Consider the following 22,265-nt stretch of genomic DNA (forward strand, 5'->3'; position numbering starts at 1 on the left):
CATCAATTAACACATCCCCCAATCTTTCATCAAATTAAAATGAATTCTCAATTAATTTATCGTGCGTCAATCACTTAAAATTGGCTAATTAACGAAGAATGTGTCAAAGAGATAATGCCACTGTCGTATAAGAACATGTTTTGGTTATTTATTAAAATGGTTTTTGATAACAATGGGGTGTTTTGTATGTCATGGAATTTTGGGATTGTTTGGCTTTTGCCAAAAAAAATCGTCTTGGGTGAAATCTGTGTTGAAAGTGAAGGATTGAGAGTGAAAGTATACCCCGTTGAATTTGCGAGTTTTAATATTATACGGGCATTTGGAGCAATTTTGGACAAGAATTTTAGTTTTAAGACCATAGGGAAAGTTTCTCATGATTTGTACAATCCCAAGCTTCATAAGGACTAAATACTTCCTATATTTTTCAATAAATGGGACTCAATTTAATTCAATTCAATATATTTCTCAATTAATACTTCGTTGCGGTTGCCGCCGTCTTACCACGATCGATCTCATCAGGTAAACGGCAGAAACCCTGATGAATCACACTGCATGCATATATTAAAAACTAGAGGAAAGTGTTCTATTTTTAATTAAAATATATTGCGGAGTCACATTTATTCAGAAACATAGGAAAAATTTAGTCATTTTGAAGCTTGGAACCGTGCAAAGCCTAGGACCTTTCCTCTACATAGGAAAGAATATCTCGTAAAATTGTTCGTGGTAAAATCCTACTTAGGGACCTACAACAGGGGGAGACATTAGCTCTGAAAAATACGACCAGTTTTAGTGTAAACTTTTCCCTGTTTTCGTACACATTTCACGAGATATCTCCGAAACTACGTAGGTTGCCATTTTGGGGTTTTCGGTTGCTCATTCCATATTCAATTGGCTTTTATTTTGTATTGGTATTTTTTGCTAATTCATTCCACAATGGAAGAAAACACCGAAAAAATTCCAAAGTTTTTTCGGCACGCTAGAAACATATATGGGAAACATAGGAAACGTCATGCCCCTGACCTACAAAATGTTCCTAAATCGTATAACTCACTAAAAATTTCGCAAATGTTTGTACTTTCTTCACAAACAGTGTTCGTCATTTGATCACTTGATGAGCATTTTTTGTCCTTTAACAAACATTTGTTCATAAATGTTCGTAAACAAACAGAAAAATGTTCGCAAAATTTTGTTATTTGTTTTGTTATATTTTTCCAGACAAACAGAAATGTACGAACAAATCTTTGTAAAAAACCAAAAATACCCAAACAATGTATCGGAAGAAAAGTACAAAAATTACGAACTTTTTTGTTGGTCATACACTTTACGAGAACTTCGTAAGTTCCCAGTGGAATTCACAAACATTTACGAACAATTTTAAGAAATATAATATATTCTTTTTTGTAGAATAAAAAAGATAAGTTAATCTGAATTAGTTTGATTTAGTCATGATAATTCCTGTAAATCTACATAGGGGGAAGTGGAGCACCTTTGAATTTTGGGTAGCTTTGAAATTAGGATTTTTCTCTTATTTTCAAGTAAAATTGAGCCTTATCATTATGTAATTTAGCTCCACAAACAGATTGAAAAGCTAAATTACATTATGATATGGCACAATTCCATTTAAGAATAGGTAAAAAATTCCAATTTCAAAGCTGCCACAAATTCAAAATTCAATCTCCTTCCCCTTACAAAAGTGCCCCCTTCTCATAGGACAGTTCTACACTCGGTTCTTCGTTATCCGGCTGACGTGGGGATAAAATGACATTTCGGTTTTTTGAATCTAGTCAACGGTTTTTTTTTTATTTTGTGCTGTGTAAATTTGTTTTCTGTCGAAAAACAAAAGAATTTTCTTCGTGATACGTTTTCGTTTCATTTTTTATCACGATTATGTGTCAAAAACTTTGATAAAATGAAAATAAAACAGAAATTCATTCTGGCATGTCTCGTAAAAACGTTTTGAATACATCAACCGCAACTGTTTGGCAGCTGTTACCCGGATATCGAAATGCCGGATAACGAAGAGCTGGTATTCACTTAAATTGTTACTTAAGTTTGATTCTGAAATACTAAATTTTAAGGACTAGAGTAGACCAAGCTAATTCCAAACATGCTTCAAATAGGATTTTTTAAATTAAGACTTATGGCTCAAGCAAACCTTTTATATAAGAAAACTTTCAGGAAATCGAAATTCACATCCATTTATCACGCGTTTTGCATATGTTTATCTAATTATCTTATTCGCACTCCAAATTCGATTAAGTTAAATTAAATTTGTTGTGACGTTTAAAAGAAAAAGAAGAGTGCGAAAGAATGAGACAGACATATGAAAAACGTGTGAGAAAGAAAGGTATTCCAATTTCGATTTCATGAAATTTTCGTGAGCTAAAAGGTGCACCGGAGCCATTATGAATGGATTTTCAATTCATCGAAAGTATGAAAAAAATCAGAGAATCTACTAATAAAATTATAACATGACAATATATATAAACAAAAATTTAGTTCTGTTCTGAATTTATTAATGAAAAATTTATTTTTATTCCCATATGGAATGGTGAAAAATTTCCATTTGGAGCAAGTTCTGAATTAGACTATTCTACCCTAAAGATCCTAATTGAAAAATTATTCTTTTTAATGTTGACAAGATACTTGCAGATTTCATAAAAAAAATATGTTCTAGTTTTTTTTTAGGATTATTATAAGAAAATAGATGGATTTATTATATTAAAAAAAAACGTAGAATCCGAGAAAAAATGCGATTAATATTATAATTATAATGATTTTCAACCGTTTATCCCTATTGGGGTCGCGAACCTAGACTTAAGCTTCGCACAATTCAATTTTTTGTTCTATGTTCCTTTTGGATTTCACCCATAGCTCTTTTCTGAAAATTTGAGAATAAAACGTCCGAAGGTAGCGCGCTTTCCCCTATAACACCCAGTTTACCAGCTCACGCTTGTCGATCCTCCGCCACTTCATAAAGATATTCGGATTCGATCCCAAGGCACTCCAAAGCAAGATTCTGAATTTGATTCAGCCGTGTCCCATTCTCATAGTTCTCAAAGTTCCTTGCCCTTCCGGAATTTTTCAAAAGTCTGTTTCACATCATCTCTTCGTCGAAGCGACAGTTTTTGGTTTTTTCCATTTTGTAATTTCTAGAGTAAGCACAAATAAAATTTCATGGATATTTGAAGAATTAAAGAACTGGCCGAAATTGCAAGCTGGCCGAAATTTTGCCCAATTACCCAAGCTGCCGTAATTATTATTATAAATTCAGCTACAGCATTTACGATATTTTTCATTAAATGCTCTTGTTCAACATGTTCTTAATTAACTTAGAAACCATAAATTGACAATTTCAAACAGCCCTCGACCAAAAGTGCCCTGCTTAACTCTATTTCATATTTGGATCACAAATAGCACGTGGATTACTTTTCTCACTTCTACATGAAAATATCCGATGATTTTTATCAGAACGTTTTGGGTCAATTTTACAATTAATATCACTTTGGAAAGAGATTATACAAATTCTTGACTTTGTTTCAGCAACAAGAATAAAACATTCAATGAGTAAAAATGTTTTTGTTTTCAATGGAAAGCTCGGAAACCATTTAATTTATTTTATTTTAAAAATCACGTGGATTTTGTTAAAGTCGTTCTAATTATCAATTCAGAATTATTCATTTATTACTTTTAATCTTTCATCTTTATTAATTTCAACTCTCTTATCTCGCAGTATATCTCTAGTCACGCTGGTGCCAAGATGCACAGCCACCCACAAAATCCCCTCAGACCTGCGGAGTCGAGTGCGTCTGGCGCTGCATATGGAACAGATCCACCAGACAGGAGCTGCGGCATGCGAAGCCGAGCGACCACCACCCTGTCCTCCCAGCAAATTCCGCTCCCCAACGGGAGAATGCAATAATATCAATCATAGAGACTGGGGAGCGCGGGGAGATATCCTGTTACGTCTCTTTGAAGCCAATTATGCCGATGGACGCTCAACACCGAGAAATTCTCAAAGTTCCCACGCCCTTCCTGCTCCTGAAGGCATTGTGGCTGAACTTCAGACCACCACGGATCCCAATCGGGAACATCCCCATATCACAGCAATGCTACCAGCCTGGGGTCAGCTGTTAGCCTATGATCTCGTAGACACAGTGACGCCGTCGTTATCCTGCTGCCAGGCTATCAATGGGAATAGGACTCAGGAACAAGTAGCTCTGTGTTATGTGCCCTCCTCCACAGAATGTGTAGATTACAAGAGATCAGCCCCATCATACGAAATTGGAACCTGTGATTTCAGTAAGTGCATAATAGTTATTAATGACTAGAGCTGGCCAAAATATGCAAAAAAAAATCTTCGAAAAATGCGACATAAAAATGCACGAAAAATCATAAAATATGCATGAAAAATATGCATTTATTTAATTCATTTTTTAACCCAAATAAGAGTGTTTTATAGCACTTTGACGTAAAAACCTTTATCTATTGGAAATTTACATTTCATTAGGATCTGCGTCCAGTAATCATTTCAAGTATTGTATTTCTCAAAAAGAATTTTTGAGTTGCTTAATAGTAGTATTCTTTAAAAATGCACTATTTTATTGCTTAAAGCAATATTTTTGAAAAATATACAAATTGACAGCTGTGATAAATCGAACACGCAGTATGGCATTTTGGATTTATTTAAATAAATTTAGTATCCTTTAAAACCATTCTACCGATTGAATACGATTTAAAAAGAAAATAAACAATATCTATTTTGAAATAGTTGAATTCAACATTTAATAACAACCAATCTTATTTCAGAAAGTATTTGAAATTTAAAAATATGCTTTTTTTAATTTTCCACTTCATTTGTAAAATGTGACAATTGTTATTTTACTTTTTATGATATTTTTATGATTTAAATCTCAATGATATAAGAAAGAGAAAGCATTACTTAAAGCTATCTATAAGTGCAGCCTGAGTTCTAGTACATTTAGGATTGATTTTAGAAATTGTACGATTTTACAGAATCAAATCAAAAAACTTTCTGGATTGATTTTAGAAACTTAAGACTTAATTTTAGAAGCTTTGCAGGATTAATTATATAATTTTTTCCGGTTAGTTTTAGACACAGAACACTTAAGCTTAAATTTTGACAGATTGATTTTAGAAAATGCGCACACCTTCAAATCCTAAGTGCCTCAGCATGAACGACCTAAGTTGTATGTAAAATAACACACGCAGCTCAATCATGAAATGGTTTAAATTGCGCTTAAAATTACGCACAGCTCAATCTTAAAACGGTTAAGAACGCGTTTAAGAACACGCACAGCTAAATCGTAAAACTGTTGAGATTGCGTTTAAAAACACGCACAGGTCAACCATAAAACGCTGAATAAAAAATATTCATATTGCGCTTAAAAGTACTCACAGCTTAATCGTAAAACGTTTAAGAACGCGCTTAGGAACACGCACAGCTCAATCGTAAAATGGATGAGATTGCGCTTTAAAATACGCACCGCACAATCATGAAACGGTTAAGAATGCGCTTGAAAACACGCAAAGCTCAATCATAAAACGGTAAAGATTTCAACTGTTGTATGATTGAGCAGTGTATGTTTTTAAGCGCATTCTTAATCATTTTATGATTAAGCTATACGTGTTTTAAGCTTAAACTTAACCGTTTTACGCGTGTGCTCGTGCTGTGCGTGTTTTTAAGCGCATTCTTAATCGTTTTATGATTAAGCTGTGTGTATTTTTAAGCGCGATCTTAAGCGTTTTATGACAGTGCTGTGCGTGTTTTCAAGCGGAATTTTAACCGTTTTATGTTTAGGCTTTGCGTGTTTTAAGCGCGATCTTAACCATTTTATGATTGGCATGTTCGTGTTTTTAAGCTGTATCTGAACAGTTTTACGTGTGTGCTGTGCGTATTTCTAAGCGCATTCTTAATCGTTTTATGATTAAGCTGTGCGTATTTCTAAGCATAATCTTAAGCTTCTTATGATTGAGCTGTGCGAATTTTTAAGCGCAATATTAACTGTTTTATGCTACAACTGTGCGTATTTTTAAGCGCAATCATGAGCGTTTTATGATTGAGCTATGCGTGATTTTAAGCGCGATCTTAATTGTTTTAAGATTGAGCTGAGCGAATTTTTAAGCGCAATCTGAACGGTTTTATGACTGAGCTGTGCGTGATTGTAAGCGCATTCCGAAAAACTGATCTAAGGATTTTTTATTCTTTTAGAATATGATTTACAGAACATGTAATAAAATTTTATTTCATACAATAACCTCAATTCATTCCTTATTATAATTTTTCAACACCAAATGTAAAAAATACACCTCAAATTATTTTACAGATAATATTTATGTTTAAAAAATTGAAATTAAAAAGCCTTTTGTAAAATTAGCGAAGAGTTCTATCTAGTAGATTAAAACATTTAGTAACACTAGTATGCTTTTCCATCTCCTTTAGCAACTTTTTAAAAATATTTGAGGGTTAAATTGGCCTATCCTCTCTGTTGAGTTCGAGCAGTAAAAATTGAAATAGTAAAGTTTACTTTTTAGCTGTTAAACTTCTAAATTTTCTACAGATTATAGAAATTAAGCTGCATAAATAAAGTGCGCAAGACATTAGTTTTTACATATGCATTTTTTCAGATGAACAAAGTAAATTTAAAGAAATAAAAACGATTTTCGACCAAGAGTGTTGGCTTCGAATTTGTCAATATAGGTGATGTGAGCATCAAGTAGTGTAAAGGGATATTTTTATATAATTAGATTCCAAATTTTAAATGTTTTTTTCTACAGCGATAGAAATTATATTGGTTTTCATTTTATAAGAAATTTTTTTTTAAACAAAAGTCGGAAATATGCAAAAAATGTGGAAAAATGCAAATATGCAAATAAACATGAAATATGTCAAAATATGCATTTTCAAATAGGGTTTATTAGAATCGCAAGAGTCTAATGCCCGGCGCACAATAACTTTTGTTTGTAAATATGTTTTCAAAATTTTCTATGAGAGTGAGTGAGATGACTAGATTTAGATCTTACTCACTCTCATTGAAATGTCAAAAACATATTTACAAAACAAAAGTTATTGTGCGTTGGGCATAATTCGTGAAGATAAAGGGTCAAATAGAGCCTTAGAACGCTTAATAAAAGCATGCAAATACATATTTTAGCCAGCTCTATTAATGACCATGTTACTGTCCATAAAATTTCTAGATATTAAATTTAATTTCTGCTTGGACTAAAATGCATTATTATATCAGTATATGGCCTAGAAAGCTATGAATAACTTTTAGTAACGAAATGTTCCTGCAATTGCGACAACAGAGATATGTCTTTGAATTGATTAAGTCAAAAAGACAATAACACGAACGTAATAATTTTCAATTACTTTTTAATTGCTTTAGTGGAATATTATATAAAATTGTTGTTAATGCGTTTCGCTACATGATTCGATAATTTTAACAAATTTTTACCTATTCACACATTTTATGTAAACAATAATGTCACAAGCAATTAACAATTTTATAATTAATAGGTGATGTAAGGCTTGTTTTTTTTAGATTCTTATTAAAACATTCTTATCTAACGGATCTTCAGCATAAGATATCAAACCAAATGAAAAATTACAGCCAAATCACAGAAATAATAAATGAGAATGAATCTGTAAATAAAGTTCTATAAATAATTCAGAGTTAATAAATAAAATAATACAATCATTTATTGATTCACCATACCTGTCCATATACCGGTATTTAGAGTTTTGCATTTAACAGCGGTACCAATTAAAGATAATAGATAACAAAGTAAATATTAAAAAGTTTAGAATTGATCGGCAATACATCTTCTTTTAATGTGGCGCAGTTAGTATAATTTATTTTCGAAGAAATAGAATTTATTGTAACTTCCTGGTTGATCTTGAGATATATTTATAGATACATTGTAAACCAGTATCATTCTTTTGATAAATTCTTACTCATTCTATTTTTTTTTTATTTTTCTGCAGAGCAACGTGAGCAAATGAACTCTGTATCGGGATATATTGATGGATCTGGTCTCTATGGAGCCACAGAGAGGGACTTCCTTAACCTGAGGACACTGAAGGGAGGTCTGGTGAACATATCAGCCTGTGCCCGATGCAACGAACAAGGAGCCGTTGGGGCTCTGCATACAATTCTGCTCAAGGAACACAATCGAATTGCCAAGGTTTTGTCCAAGATGAATCCAGTGTGGACAGATACAACACTCTTCCTGGAAGCTAGACGAGCCATTACAGCCCAAATTCAGCATATCACCTACAACGAATTCTTGCCTGTAGTTCTGGGTCAACAGATCACGGCCAAGGATGAATTGCGCCTTGAGACATCGAAACACTTTACACAATACTCAAGCATAAACCGAGGAGGAGTTTTCAATGAAGTGGCCGTAGCTGCTCTGCCAGCTTTCCTCACAATGCTCCCAGCTGCAATGATGGATGACTCAGCTTCAGCTGAGATCTTGATCAGGACACCAGCACTCATGAAAACCTTCATTCCACTGGAAAAGTCTGCAGAGAAATCGTGGACGGAGATTGCTTTAGCTCTGCAAAGAGGAAGGGATCATGGTATCCCAGCTTATTATGAGGCTCTCAATCTCTGCGAAGCTCGTGTAGCATTCGACAGAGAATCAAGCATTACCTTTGAGGATTTCCACTCAGCCGGAATTCCAGAATCTACTGCCAATGCTCTTAAAAAAATTTACTTGTAAGTCTATCTGTGTTATCGCACTTGCACATTAAAATTTTAATATAATTCACATTAATTGTCGCTGGTGAGAGTCCAAATGTGTAATTTGTGTGTTTGAATCATTTTATATTCAAAATTTGATCTATTCGTTGATAAAAAGGTAGACTTGGCCCGCAAAATTTGATATAAATTGATTTATAGCATTAATGGGAAAAATTAATTCGATTTTCTCTTTAATTTTTTAATGTGAAAAATATTTTTGCTTTAGGTAAATTTAAATTTATTTTTGCAGAGCAAGTCCACTTGTTTATCACTAAATAGAAAAACCCCAAATATTAAGTGACTCAAAGACATAAATAACATATTTGGACGCTCACAAGCGACAATTAATGTGAATCACATTAAAATTTTAATGTGCAAGTGTGATAACGCCGTAATGAACTCTATAATGGCCTCTACACATTGGGAGAAATTTTTGTCAAAAATTGCTTTTTGTAGTAAATTCCCTGCAGCGTTGTAGGGGGAAACGTCAAATTTCTGTCAAAAACGCAATTTTTGACGAAAATTGCTCCGAATGTGTAGACGCCTTAAGTGCCAATAAGTAATCTAAAAAAATGTCTTGTAATAATAGAAATGCTGATGATGTTGATCTTCTGACTGGAGCTCTCTCGGAAACTCCTCAGCCAGGATCAGTTTTTGGACCGACTCTCTCATGCCTTCTAGCCACACAATTTGCTAGCTTGAGGAATAGTGATAGGTTCTGGTATGAGAATGACTTACCTCCGTCATCTCTAACGCTCGATCAACTGCAGGCAGTTCGTCGAGTATCATTGTCAGGACTTTTGTGTGCTGCCCAAGGAGTTGGTAGATCACAGCCCAAGGCGTTCATTCGCGAGGATCCATATTTGTAAGTTCAAAGTGCTACTCATACTCTGACAAAAAATGTTTGTCAAATTAACAAGAAAAGTTTGTCAAAAGGATGTTCTTTTGTATAAAATGTGAGAAAAACGTTTTGTCAAATTGGTAAATAAAATCCTTTTGACAAAATTTCAACAAGATTCACTTAACCGTTTAAAAAAAAATTCCAAGCGGAAAAATTTGAAATATTTACTTTTCTTGTGAAAATCCTTTCGATGAAAAAATATCCTTTGGTAAAATGGTTTGTAAATGTTTATAAATTTCCACCACGAACATTGTTCGTTAAATGATCACTTTTGTTCGTATAAATATTCGTAAACAGAAAAATGTTGTCATTTGTTCGTAACGTTTCGTCAGATAAATAAAAAGTGTGCAAACAAATGTTTGTAAAAGAAAAAAAACTTGTCAAGTGATAATGTTACGAACAATTTTTGTAAAAAGAGTACAAACTTTTACGAACTATTTTACAAATTTTTTTTCGTCTGGACAGAAAAAAATATTTCGTGAAATTGTTCGTAAATGTTTGTGAATTCCTATTGAGGACTTACGAAATTTTCGTAAATCGTGTAACGCACAAACAAGTTCGTAAAAATTTGTACTTTTTTTTTTTACAAACATTGTCCGTAATATGGTGACTTGACGAACGTGTTTTTGTTCTTTTACAATAATTTGTTCACACATTTTTGTTTGTGTGGCAAAAGTTTACGAACAAATGACAATATTTTACGAACACTTTTCTGTATGTTTACGAACATGTACGAATAAATGTTTGTAAAGGAACATAAAATACTCGTAAAGTGATCATGTTACGAACAATGTTTGTGAAAAGAGTACAAACTTTTACGAACTGTTTTACAATCTTTTTTTTTGGATACAAAGAAAAACAGTATTTTGGTGAAATTGTTTGTAAAGCTTTGTGAACTCCTATTAGGAACTTACGAAATGCTCGTGAATTGTAACCCATTAAAATGTTTGTAAAAATTTGTAGTTTTTTTTCACAAACATTGTTTGTAACATGGTGACTTGACAAACATTTTTTGTTCCTTTACAATAATTTGTTCGCACATTTTTGTTTGCGTGGCAAAAGTTTACTAACAAATGACAAAATCTCGCAATCACTTTTTTGTGTGTTTATGAATATTTGGGAATAAATGTTTCTAAAGCTGTCTACACATTATCAAAAAATTCTGTAAAAAATGACATTAAAAAAAGTTCTTTAAAAAAATCGCCTCCAGACTAGTGAAATTTTTTTTTAAAAAATCTGGATTTTTTACAGAAATTTGTATAGTGTGTAGGCGATTTTGTAAAAAAACGACCCATTTTTTTAAAAAATCAAGGTTTTTTCTTTAAAAAAATTCTTTTAAAAAAATGCCTCTACACACTGGGACAATTTTTTACAAAACAGTTTTTAAAGAATTTTTTAAAAAATCACAGCAACTCGAGACATTTTTTCATGAAAATTTGTCATTTGAGTGGTGGAAAAAGTGTGAAAAGTGTTTGTTGGAATTCCCTGGGATAGTTGTTAGTGAATGTTCGTGGAAAATTTTCCAAAATTGCGAAAGTGCAGTGTTTTTCTACAGAAGTTGTTCCCAGTGGAATCAAAGCCAGCTGTGGAGGAACATTTTCGCTGATTTTTCTTTTGAAGTTTCCAAAAGTTGTGATGTCTGTGTATTCTTGAAGATTTTTATGGTACAGTGACCTCGTGCACCAAATTAAAATATGAATGGAAAGAAGGAAATTGAAGAATTTTGGAACATGAACCTGGTAAATTAATCAAGACAATAGACCTATTCAGAGCCACTGAGGAGATCCTAGTACATACAAGAGTCATCCGTAGTTACCACAGCCCATCACTTGAAGCCCCAGAACCACCTCCCATCATTCCTCCTTTTCAACCACGATGGAAATGTTCCCATCCGGAAGCACAAGGATGAGATGGCTACAAACTTTTGCTTCCTCCATGGGACTCCTGCTTGGACAGTAGTGGATAGAGGGAGAAGGCTTTAATGTACACCGGATAACCAATAAAAGATTTCGGATTGGAAACCAAGATATGAGAATTTATTTTTCATAAAATTTATCATAATTATCACCAGTGTCCGGAATCAAATCAGTGTCATCCAGTATCCGGAATCAAATTTGTAGAGTTGCACTGGATCAATTTTTGCAGGAATTTTGGTGAAGCACTTTCTAATTATTCCTCAAAGTCCTTCCCCTCATCCACTATCATGCTCTTCCAATTGTAGTCCTGAATTTTTTGCAGGAATAGCTTTGCAATAAAATCAGCGAGTTTTTTTTTAGCACATTCATAGTACTTACGTCAATGTTCTTGGTTACAAATACTCCTGTTCATCCAAACGTATCCACAAGTTTTCCTGAAGTCCTGAAGCTTTTCCAGAAAGAGCTGCTGATCAATGGAATCTAGGATCTTTTGAGCTGCACACCTTCTTCTCCACTCTACCCATTGTTCCTGGTAACAAATTTGTCCTTCCGAGTAATTTCTGCGGTTCTTCTGATGAGCATGTTTTGGTTTCCAGATTATCGCAAAGAAAAACAATTTCTGTACATAAATAACTGCGATAATCACACAAAATTTTTAGGGAAAAACAACATTTTGAGGTTATGTTCACACACTCCGGAATATTGATTCCACTGGGAACAACTTCTGTAGAAAAACACTGCACTTTTGCAATTTTGGAAAATTTTCCACGAACATTCACTAACAACTCTCCCAGGGAATTCCAACAAACACTTTTCACACTTTTTCCACCACTCAAATGACAAATTTTCATGAAAATAATCCCAAGCGAAATGCTGAGAGTAATCTGTCAGAAATTTTTTACAAAAATTAAGTCTAGTGTGGAGGCATTTTTTTTAAAAAAAATTTTTAAAAAACAGTTTTTTTAAAAAAATTTTTTAAAAAATTTTTTAAAGAATTTTTTTAAAAAATGCTCATAATGTGTAGACAGCTTGTGAACAAAAAATACTCGTAAAGTGATCATGTTACGAACAATGTTTGTGAAAAGAGTACAAACTTTTACCAACTATTTTATAACTTTTTTTCGGATACAAAGAAAACAGTATTTTGGTAAAATTGTTCGTAAATGTTTGTGAATTCCTACTGGGGATTTACCCTAAATATTCGTAAAGGTTTGTAATTTTTCACAAACATTATTCGTAACATGATCACTCAACGAGCATTTTTTGTTCTTTCACGAACAAAAAAATTAATAAAAAATAATGATAAAATTTCACGAACACTTTTTTGTATGTTTACGAACATGTACGAATAAATGTTTGTAAAGGAACATAAAATATTCGTAAAATGATCATTTTACGAACAACATTTGTGAAGAAAATTCAAACTTTTACGAACATTTCTGTGAGTTCCGCACTGAGAAAAAAAGGGTGCGATTAACATTTTTTCCTCATAACTTTAACACTTTTTAGGTGTAAAAATACTCCTAATTTACACCTTTTCAAATGTAAAATTAACATGAAAAAGGGTAACTTTAACCCAAAATAGACCTAAAAAGGGTAATATTTAAACCGATTTTGGATCAATACTGCAGGGTAAAATTAACATTTCCGGAATGTTATTTTAACTTTTTCGGATTTCTCTCAATGTATCAATGAACATTTCGTAAGTTCGCAGTAGGAATTCACAAGCATTTACAAATAATTTTACGAAATATTTTTTTCCGTGTATAGAAAATATGTCCAATAGATTATTCATTTTATCAGTATAAGCCATATTCATGGTCAATGTTTTTTTTTCTCAAAATATTAATAAATTGAATATTAATATGTTAATTCTCGGAAGACATCGTAACCTTCAGTACGATGCTTAGTAATTACCTCCAAATTAATTTTCTAAATAGATTCTACAAATTTACACTAATCGCTGTGACTTTCACAGTGTGATCATCTTTAGATTGAAATCCAATAGATCACTATAAGTTTTCAAGATTAGCTTGATTTTTTGAATCTTGGGAAAATATGCATTTTAGATTGAAGGTCATGGTGTATACCTTCTAAAATTACTTTTATAGAAATGCTCGTTTGAGTTGCGATCAATTATCTGGACTGGATCTATCAACATGGAAATTTGAAGATAACAACTATGTGGAAGACACCCTAGAGGAGACAACTAGAATGCCTGATGTTGAAGAATTGGACACTGAACAAATTAAGGAGGCTCTAAGGAAGGCTCAGGAAGATTTAATTGCACGAAAGAGATTTGAATACGAAGTTTGGCTTGAGCGTAAGTTTATTGAATTTTCTTGGTAAAATTAAAGCTACAAAAGATTTTTTTTTGCCATAGAGGGTGGTATCGATGCTCGCTCTCCCGATGGTACTGCAGCATCCTTCAGCAAGGCTAATAGGAATGCACTGCTCATAGCAAATTCATCGCTTTTTTATGAATTAGCTTCGAATGAAATCCTGAATACCCTGCATAGGAATGCACGTAAAAAGCGACAGACCTTTGATAGTAATATTTTGGGATCCTTCTCGAGAGGAGATGACTTCACAGATAGCCTTCAGAATATCGATGTGAACTCTCTGCTATCAGGATCAATTTCTCCGATTAATCTTGAGCCCCAGTGTGAAGATTTAACTGCGCCATGTGACGCTTCATCACCTTTCAGGAGTATGTCAGGATACTGCAATAATTTGAGATCAACCACATTGGGACAATCACTGACGGTGTTTGCTCGACTCCTGCCACCAGTTTATGAGGATGGTATCTCTAGGCCACGCAGCACTTCAGTCACTGGATCACCACTTCCAAATCCTCGTACAATCTCTTCCCTAATTCATCCTGATATCTCCAATCTCCATACTCGCTACTCCTTGATGGTTATGCAGTATGCCCAGTTTTTGGATCATGATCTCACAATGACACCCATCCACAAGGGCTTCCACGAATCCATTCCCAATTGTAGATCTTGCGATTCTCCCAGAACTGTACATCCAGAGTGCAATCCCTTCCCAGTTCCACCCCGAGATCACTACTATCCAGAAGTCAATGTAACGAGTGGTGCTCGTTTGTGCTTCCCCTTCATGAGATCACTCCCTGGCCAACAGACCCTAGGTCCTCGAGAGCAGGTGAATCAAAATACAGCCTTCCTGGATGCATCTCAGGTGTACGGTGAAAATTGGTGTGTGGCCAATAAATTGAGAGGATTCTCTGGACGTCTCAATTCCACAATACATCCCATCAAGGGTAAGGAACTCCTGCCACAGAGTCCATCTCATCCGGAGTGTAAGGCCCCCAGTGGCTATTGCTTTATCGCTGGTGATGGTAGGGCTTCTGAACAGCCAGCTCTTACTGTGATTCACACAATCTTCATGCGAGAACACAATAGGATTGTGGAGGGATTGAGAGGGGTAAATCCTCACTGGTCAGGAGATCAGCTTTTTGAGCATGCAAGACGTATTCTCATTGCTCAGAATCAACATATCACCTACAATGAATTCCTGCCACGTATCCTCAGTTGGAATGCTGTGAACCTCTATGGCCTCAAACTTCTGCCACAGGGCTACTACAAGGACTACAATCCAACATGCAATCCTGCCATTGTTACAGAATTCGCAGCAGCTGCCTTCCGTATTGGTCACTCACTTCTCAGACCACACATTCCCAGGCTAAGTCCCAACCATCAACCCATTGATCCTCCAATCCTCCTCCGAGATGGCTTCTTCAAGCCTGACATTATCCTACAACCCAGAATGGTAGATGAGATCTCCCGAGGCCTTGTGTCGACGCCCATGGAGACCCTGGATCAATTCATTACTGGCGAAGTGACTAACCATTTGTTTGAGGATCGTCGTGTTCCCTTCTCTGGTGTCGATTTAATCGCTCTGAACGTTCAACGAGCTCGAGATCATGGCATTCCCAGCTACAATAACTATCGAGCCCTGTGCAATCTCAAGAGGGCCAACGACTGGGACGACCTGAGCAGGGAAATTCCACCAGAGGTGATTGCTCGCTTCAAGAGGCTCTATGCATCCGTAGACGATATTGATCTATTCCCTGGAGCCATGTCAGAGAGACCTCTTCAGGGTGGTCTCGTTGGGCCCACTTTCGCCTGCATTATCGCCATCCAGTTCAGGCAACTGAGAAAATGTGATAGGTTCTGGTGAGTATGTTGCTCTTGAACTACTTTCCCTCCTTCGCTAGAGCTTAAGACTTATCGATTACTAGAGTGCTTGAATCTTGAATTAAGGGCTTCAAGTGGGGATCTTGAAAAGTACTTATAACTCATACGCATTTAGGCGACTTTCTTCTTCCAAATACCGGAAGTTCTCATTCATTTCCAAACAATAAAGCTATTTTTTGAATTCAAAATTTGGGATTTGGAAGAAGCATAGGAGAAAGTACTCTCCCTTCGAACGTTCATACCTTCGTATAATGTGAATTTTCTTTAAGTTTTCCAAAGAGACTTAAACATTTATATTTAATATTAACTAGCTTATTATCAATTATTGATAATTATGTGACGATAATGTGGAAATCTCTTAGAAAAAGTAAAAGAAATTCACATTACTCGAAGGCATGAACGTTCAAAGGGTGAGTAGGGGAGACCGAGGAGGTTTGGGACAGGGGTAGTGTGGGACAAGGTAATTTTTTCATTAATTTTTTGAAATAAATGGGTTTTAACCATTACTCAATCGTAGGCAATATTAAGATGTATCTTGACTAAAAGAATGGATATCCTCAGTTTTATTGTTTTAATTTTATGAATACTTTCTTAAAAATTGATAAAAATTGTATTTTTTTTTATTTCTCAGTTTTGCTCTTTGTATTTTATATCAGCGATATATAATCAAAACCTTTTTATCTCATTAGGTAGCAGTGTAATCTGTTTATAAAAGCTTCACAGTTCAGACGCTCTTGTTTTTTACTTAAAGGTTTTAAATACCAAAACTACCCGCGGGGATGTTTGGGACACCTGAAAGGGGATGAATGGGACGTTGATTTTCGACAAGATTGTAGGTGGTGTGCAATTGTTTATTATCGAAATGAAGAGTAATGTCCAGTTTCTACTGGAAAACTCCCTCTTGTGCAGACTTTACCAGTTGAGCAGTTGCCTACAAGGGACAATTAAACCATCAATATCTTGGGAATTAATAATTTCTTCTCCCGAGGATATTCGACCTTTGCCCAATCCCGTTAAAAACTATTTTCTCGAAAATTTATCGAGCAATATCCTCTAGAATTCTCACAAGTTCTCCAGAAAAGGCAAGGCGAGAGCTTATTCAGAGAAATAAGGAAGCAAACAAGTGCAATGCAGTTGTAAAATCAAACAGGAATCCGTCAATGATGTTCAAAACTAAAAGTTCCAAGAAAATGTACTCGATTGAGGAATTTGATGATCATGATTGCAATATTTAGAATAAAAAAAGCAAAGAAAGTAGATGCAAAATAAGAAGAAAATACTTTAAATAATTAATTGACAACAAATAACTCTAATGTACAAAAAAAAAATTGATATTAATTTCTAAGTACACTCAACTCTTCGTTATCCGGCACTTCGTTATCCGGGTGACAGCTGCCAAACACTGGCGGTTGATATATTCAAAATTATTTTCACTAAACATGAAGTTTGTCCAGAGTGAATTAAAGTATTATTAACATTGTATCGAAGTTTTTAATACATAATTGTGATAAAAAATGAAACATAAGCACACCATAAAGAAAATTCTCTTTTTCTTTGTCAGACAGAAAATAAATTCACATTGCACAAAATAGAAAAACCGTTGATCATTCAAAAAACCTAAATGTCATTTTGTCCCCCAGTCAGCCGGATAACGAAGAGTCTACTGTATGAAATAAAAGATTAAACATTTTTAATTCTATTAGAAATATTTTTAATTTATAGAATTTAAAATCAATTAACGTGCTCTAAAACCGCAAATTATGCGAGAAAAAATATGTCCCATACTGCCCCACATCGGGGAGGTTTGGGACAAAGTGTCAAGTTAAATGTTCCCGTCAAATCATTGCTCTACCTGCCGATTTTACTCGGAGGTTTTTTGAATTGTAACGGTATATTCTAGTACATTCAGAGAAATTCTGTAGATTTTCGGCAGAATTTCTGCCTGAAAATCTGTAGATTTTCGGCAGAAATTCTTCCGAAAATCTGCAGATTCTCGGCAGAATTTCTGCATAAGAAATCTGCATAGTCTCCATTGTCTCAACAAAAATATTGTTGTATTATCAAGAAACCGTAGAAGTTACAAAGAAAATGGTATGTTCTGCTTAACAAGCATTACCGATTAAACATTTTAGACGAGTAAAAATATTCAAGACAAAAATACTAATTTCTTAAAAATCGCCCATGATATGATACAAAAACACGAAATTTAGGTCGACACTCTGTTTAAAGTTTTCACTTAACTATTCTCTACTTATAACACGGCGTCGCAGAATTCTTTATTTTATATAAACACTGTGATATCACCAAGAATAACTCTATTGAATTTTTGCAAACTTCAGTGAAAAATATTCCATCTTTTCAGACACAGCTGTCTGGAAAGTCTGGAATGTAGATAAAAATCTACAGAAAATCGGCAAAATATCTACAGAAATTCGTCAGAGTATGCACCAGGATTCGTCAGAAAATCTAAAAAAAATTCTGACGAATTTTGTCCCAAGCCCCAATAAAATTCGTAGGAATATCTACAGATTTCTCGGAAGATTTTCGGTAGAGGCGTAGATATTTTCTGCAGAAATCTTAAAGATATCTGATGAAATTATTTGACGGAGTTTAATCTTCTCCAAGAAAACTCAGTTGTTTCCTAAGTTCTATCGAGTATTTTTTATAAAGTCAATACCCCATGAGTATCCAATAGACCGCTTAAAATTGTAATACACTATCGTGATTTTTTGGAATACTGTCTCAAAGTCAAAACATGAAAAAGTGTCCCAAACCTCCCCGGTCTCCCCTACTTTCCCCTATTAAAAAGATTTTTAAATTTCTCTATTTCCCATTAAAATTAAAATTTCATTATTTCTTTTAGGTACGAGAATGAAGATCCCGCTGTAAGATTCACAGAAGCTCAATTGTCTGAGATCCGCAAGACTACTCTGGCTAAGATTTTCTGTGAAAACTTGGACATTCCTGGAGATATGCAGAGAGCTGCCTTTGATCTTCCTAGCAACTTCCTGTAAGTTCAACTGTCCCCTCTTTTATACCTAGAAATCCTCTGAAATATTTTTCTTCTGACCAGGAATCCCCGTGTTCCCTGCCACACGATGCCTCAGATTGATCTGAGTGCTTGGCGCGAGAATGTAGTCCAGGGATGTCAAATTGGAGGACGACATGTTAATGTGGGCGATTCAGCCTTCCCATCTCCCTGCACGAGCTGCATCTGCACCAATGAGGGTGCCCAGTGTGCTTCCCTGAGGATAACAGACTGTGCTCAGTTGGCCAGAGAATGGCCGAAAGATGTAATCCTGAGGGATGATGTGTGCAGTGCCCAGTGTGGTCTTGTTCTGCAGAACAACAATCAGCCCACAAGCAATATTCCAGGACTCACAGCACCGCCACTTCATAGAGCCGCCAGATCGAGATCGTTACCCGTTGTAACATTCCAGGGCTTCCGATTCCCAGATCTGACGCCCTACATTGGCTGAAGGTAGCCTGTCCAGCTCCTCTAGACACAAGCGCCATAATTTCTTTTGTTAAATATAAATATATTGATAATTTTAGTGATGCATCAGTAAAAGATAATTTTGTATGTAGATTCTACCGATTTTTTAATTTTAAAATAAACTTATTCACCATAATGCATTTTTATCTCGCCTGAAGATATGCAATACCCCACTGATTTTCTATGAGATTTTAGGAAATTTCACAGGTATTGTATTCATTACAAAATTGTATGTCCCTGAATCGGGCTCAAAAATGACAAATTTCTTCTGACAACTTCCTGATTACTGTTAGGGTCGAAGGAACACTCTTCCGACAGGGAACCCCTATTGACTCTTTTGTTAAAATGTTGTTCTGCTTCCCTATTTCAATCCAAAATTTTAATTAATTATGTTGCTTAATATTTATTCAGCCTTTGTTAGGAAGAATATTGCACAATTTTGAACATTGAGAAATTTGATTGCTTTTCGCGTGTGTATTAATGCAGAATGAGAGAATCTTTATGAGCGAGTGGAATTTTCATGCGCACTGGAATGCTTCATCCAGATGTTTAGTGTGAAGGAGGAATAGCAAGAAGGTGTCATATGTCCACTTGCATTTTTATGATGAATACAAGTCCGCGTTCTATTTTGCAGTCGCTCATTTCTGCATTATCATTGTATAGGAGAAAACTGCTCTCTCTTGGAGGTCGAGCAGTTAAAAATGTTTCTTATTGATATTTTATTAGCGTACGATTTTATTATACTCACCAGTTCTGGATCTTAAAAATTTTTTGTATCTAGAGAATGTCACGTCAAACACGATTTCCTGGAATGATGAAAAAACAGCCAATATTAAATTGAATATAAAAAAATGTAATTTGTAAATATTTTTTAATATAAAGATGATTAAAAGGATTTTAAAGTTGTCTTTTTAATCATTTCTTGTGGATTGTCCTCTCATTGGATTATTTATTTAAAAAAATTCTGTTTATCACAATTTTGTTTGGTTTTTGATTGGCTGTGTTTTTCATCATTCCTTGAAAATCGTGTTTGACTTGACATTCTCTAGATACAAAAAATTATTGAGATCCAGAACTCGTGAGTATATTAAAATCGTACGCTAATAAAATATCAATAAAAAACACTTTTAACTGCTCGACCTCAAAGGGAGAGCAGTTTTTTTTTTGCTATACAATGATAATGCAGAAATGAGTGACTGCAAAATAGAACGCGGACTTGTATTCATCATAAAAATGCAAGTGGACATATGACGCCTTTTTGCTATTTCTCCTTCACACTAAACATCTGAATGAAGCATTCCAGTGCGTATGGAAATTCCACTCGTTCATGAAGATTCTCGCATTCTGCATTAGTCCACACGCGAAAAGGAATAAAATTTCTCAATGTTCAAAATTGTGCAGTATTTTTCCTAACAAATGTTAAATAAATATTAAGCAACATAATTAATTAAAATTTTAGATTAAAATAGGGAAGCAGACTAAAAGAAAACATAAAAAATACCAATAAAAAAATAAAAACAGGAATTTGCTTCCGCGGGTGGTTGGCGGCTTAAAAATTGAAAAAGCATATCGGCAAAAAACTAGGTGCCTGCGCCTTCGGGGCTGTACCCCATCCTTATCTTACTGTTCGAACCCAAAGAGAGCAGTTATATAATTATCTTTTTTTTCGACTTGTCATTGTTCTAGAGCTTAAACGGTAAGAGATATCGACTTCCAGTCTTCGATGACCCCCAATAAAAAAACAATATCTTTCGACGTTTTTTCCTCCTCCCAACCCCTCTCTATTCCCTCCAAAATCATGTTTTTTGTTTTTTCTCAAAATTGGCCCAATCTTTTTCAATCATTTTCCGATATGTTTTAGACTAGGGGTAGTCCAGGTGAACATTTCGCCCTAACATACCTATGATCGGAAAATTCGCCATTTTTAATTATTGATGTTCAAAGGTCAACCACTTTGGGGGGGGAGGGTCCATTTTTCAACCGATTTGGTTAAATTTGGATTTTTTGGAGAGGTATTGAAATTTTGAACCCGACTGTATCAGTCTTCATCTGTAATGAACCGGTTAAAGTACCTATTTTTGAATAATTTTACATACCTTATAATTTTTAATAATTTTTTAACGGCTTTCTCATTATGTATAAGCAAGATTAAATCAGCAGTAACCAGTAAGCTTATGTGCATACAAAAAATATGCTACACGGTAGACTTTTGGAAAGTGACCAAAATTTCCGCAAGTTTTCCTTGGAACAATTTTTTTTGGAATCGATTTGGACCTAGAAAAGATATTTTTTGTTCCAAAAAGTTTTCTTTACAGTTTTGTTATGAAATGCAGTTACAATTTTGTTAGTTTTCTTTTGGAATTGTTTTGATACGGTGGAATGTCTACAAATTTGAGTTGAATTCGTTTTATACAAATTTGTTCCTGAAATTTTGAACAGAATTTGTTGCACTCAGCTGTTTTGTTCCCACTCTCAAGAACAAATTAGTCAATATATTTTATAACAATATTATTCCTACATCTGTAACATATTTGTTCCAAAAATTTTCGGTGTCCGTGGACGACGTAATTCTTGGAACGAAATTGTTACTCATATGGGACATCTTTTTGTTCCCATTGTCGGGAACAAATTCGTGTAAGTGATTTCGTCTTACAGTTAAGGCCTATACTTCAGTCGAGATGGATTTCGGTGGCGAAAGTTCATAAGGAACATCAAATAAAAATCAACTTAAGAGTGTTTTATACAGACGCGTGCATGACGAAATCATATGCGAGTGCTGGCAGCAGGAGAAGGGAATCTCGAATTAAAAAAGTAAAACCATGTAGCACGAAAATTGCCACAGGTTTGGCGTCCTGCTCGCTTCGGTGACGGATGACTGAGTGTGAGTGGAGGGATACGATTTTATACTATACGAGCTATTTTTGGAACAAATTCGTTACTAATGTTGGGTATCTTTTTGTT

At 34.6% G+C, this 22,265-nt stretch overlaps 1 protein-coding gene across 2 annotated transcripts in view; it reads left to right on the forward strand.

Moving 5' to 3' along the window:
• LOC129808019 (uncharacterized) overlaps nt 1-19,440 on the forward strand; it is a 50,358-nt gene extending 30,918 nt beyond the window's left edge. For both annotated transcript variants that reach the window (XM_055857666.1, XM_055857665.1), the window contains exons 3-9: nt 3,734-4,302; nt 8,009-8,744; nt 9,358-9,633; nt 13,697-13,908; nt 13,969-15,787; nt 18,672-18,818; nt 18,882-19,440. In XM_055857666.1, coding sequence (XP_055713641.1) covers nt 3,734-4,302; nt 8,009-8,744; nt 9,358-9,633; nt 13,697-13,908; nt 13,969-15,787; nt 18,672-18,818; nt 18,882-19,287 — 4,165 coding nt within the window. In that variant the 3' untranslated portion in view covers nt 19,288-19,440. The remainder of the gene's footprint in view (nt 1-3,733; nt 4,303-8,008; nt 8,745-9,357; nt 9,634-13,696; nt 13,909-13,968; nt 15,788-18,671; nt 18,819-18,881) is intronic.
• The last annotated feature ends 2,825 nt before the right edge of the window (nt 19,441-22,265 follow it).

Source organism: Phlebotomus papatasi, chromosome 3 (assembly GCF_024763615.1).
Source record: "Phlebotomus papatasi isolate M1 chromosome 3, Ppap_2.1, whole genome shotgun sequence".
Lineage (NCBI taxonomy): Eukaryota > Metazoa > Arthropoda > Insecta > Diptera > Psychodidae > Phlebotomus > Phlebotomus papatasi.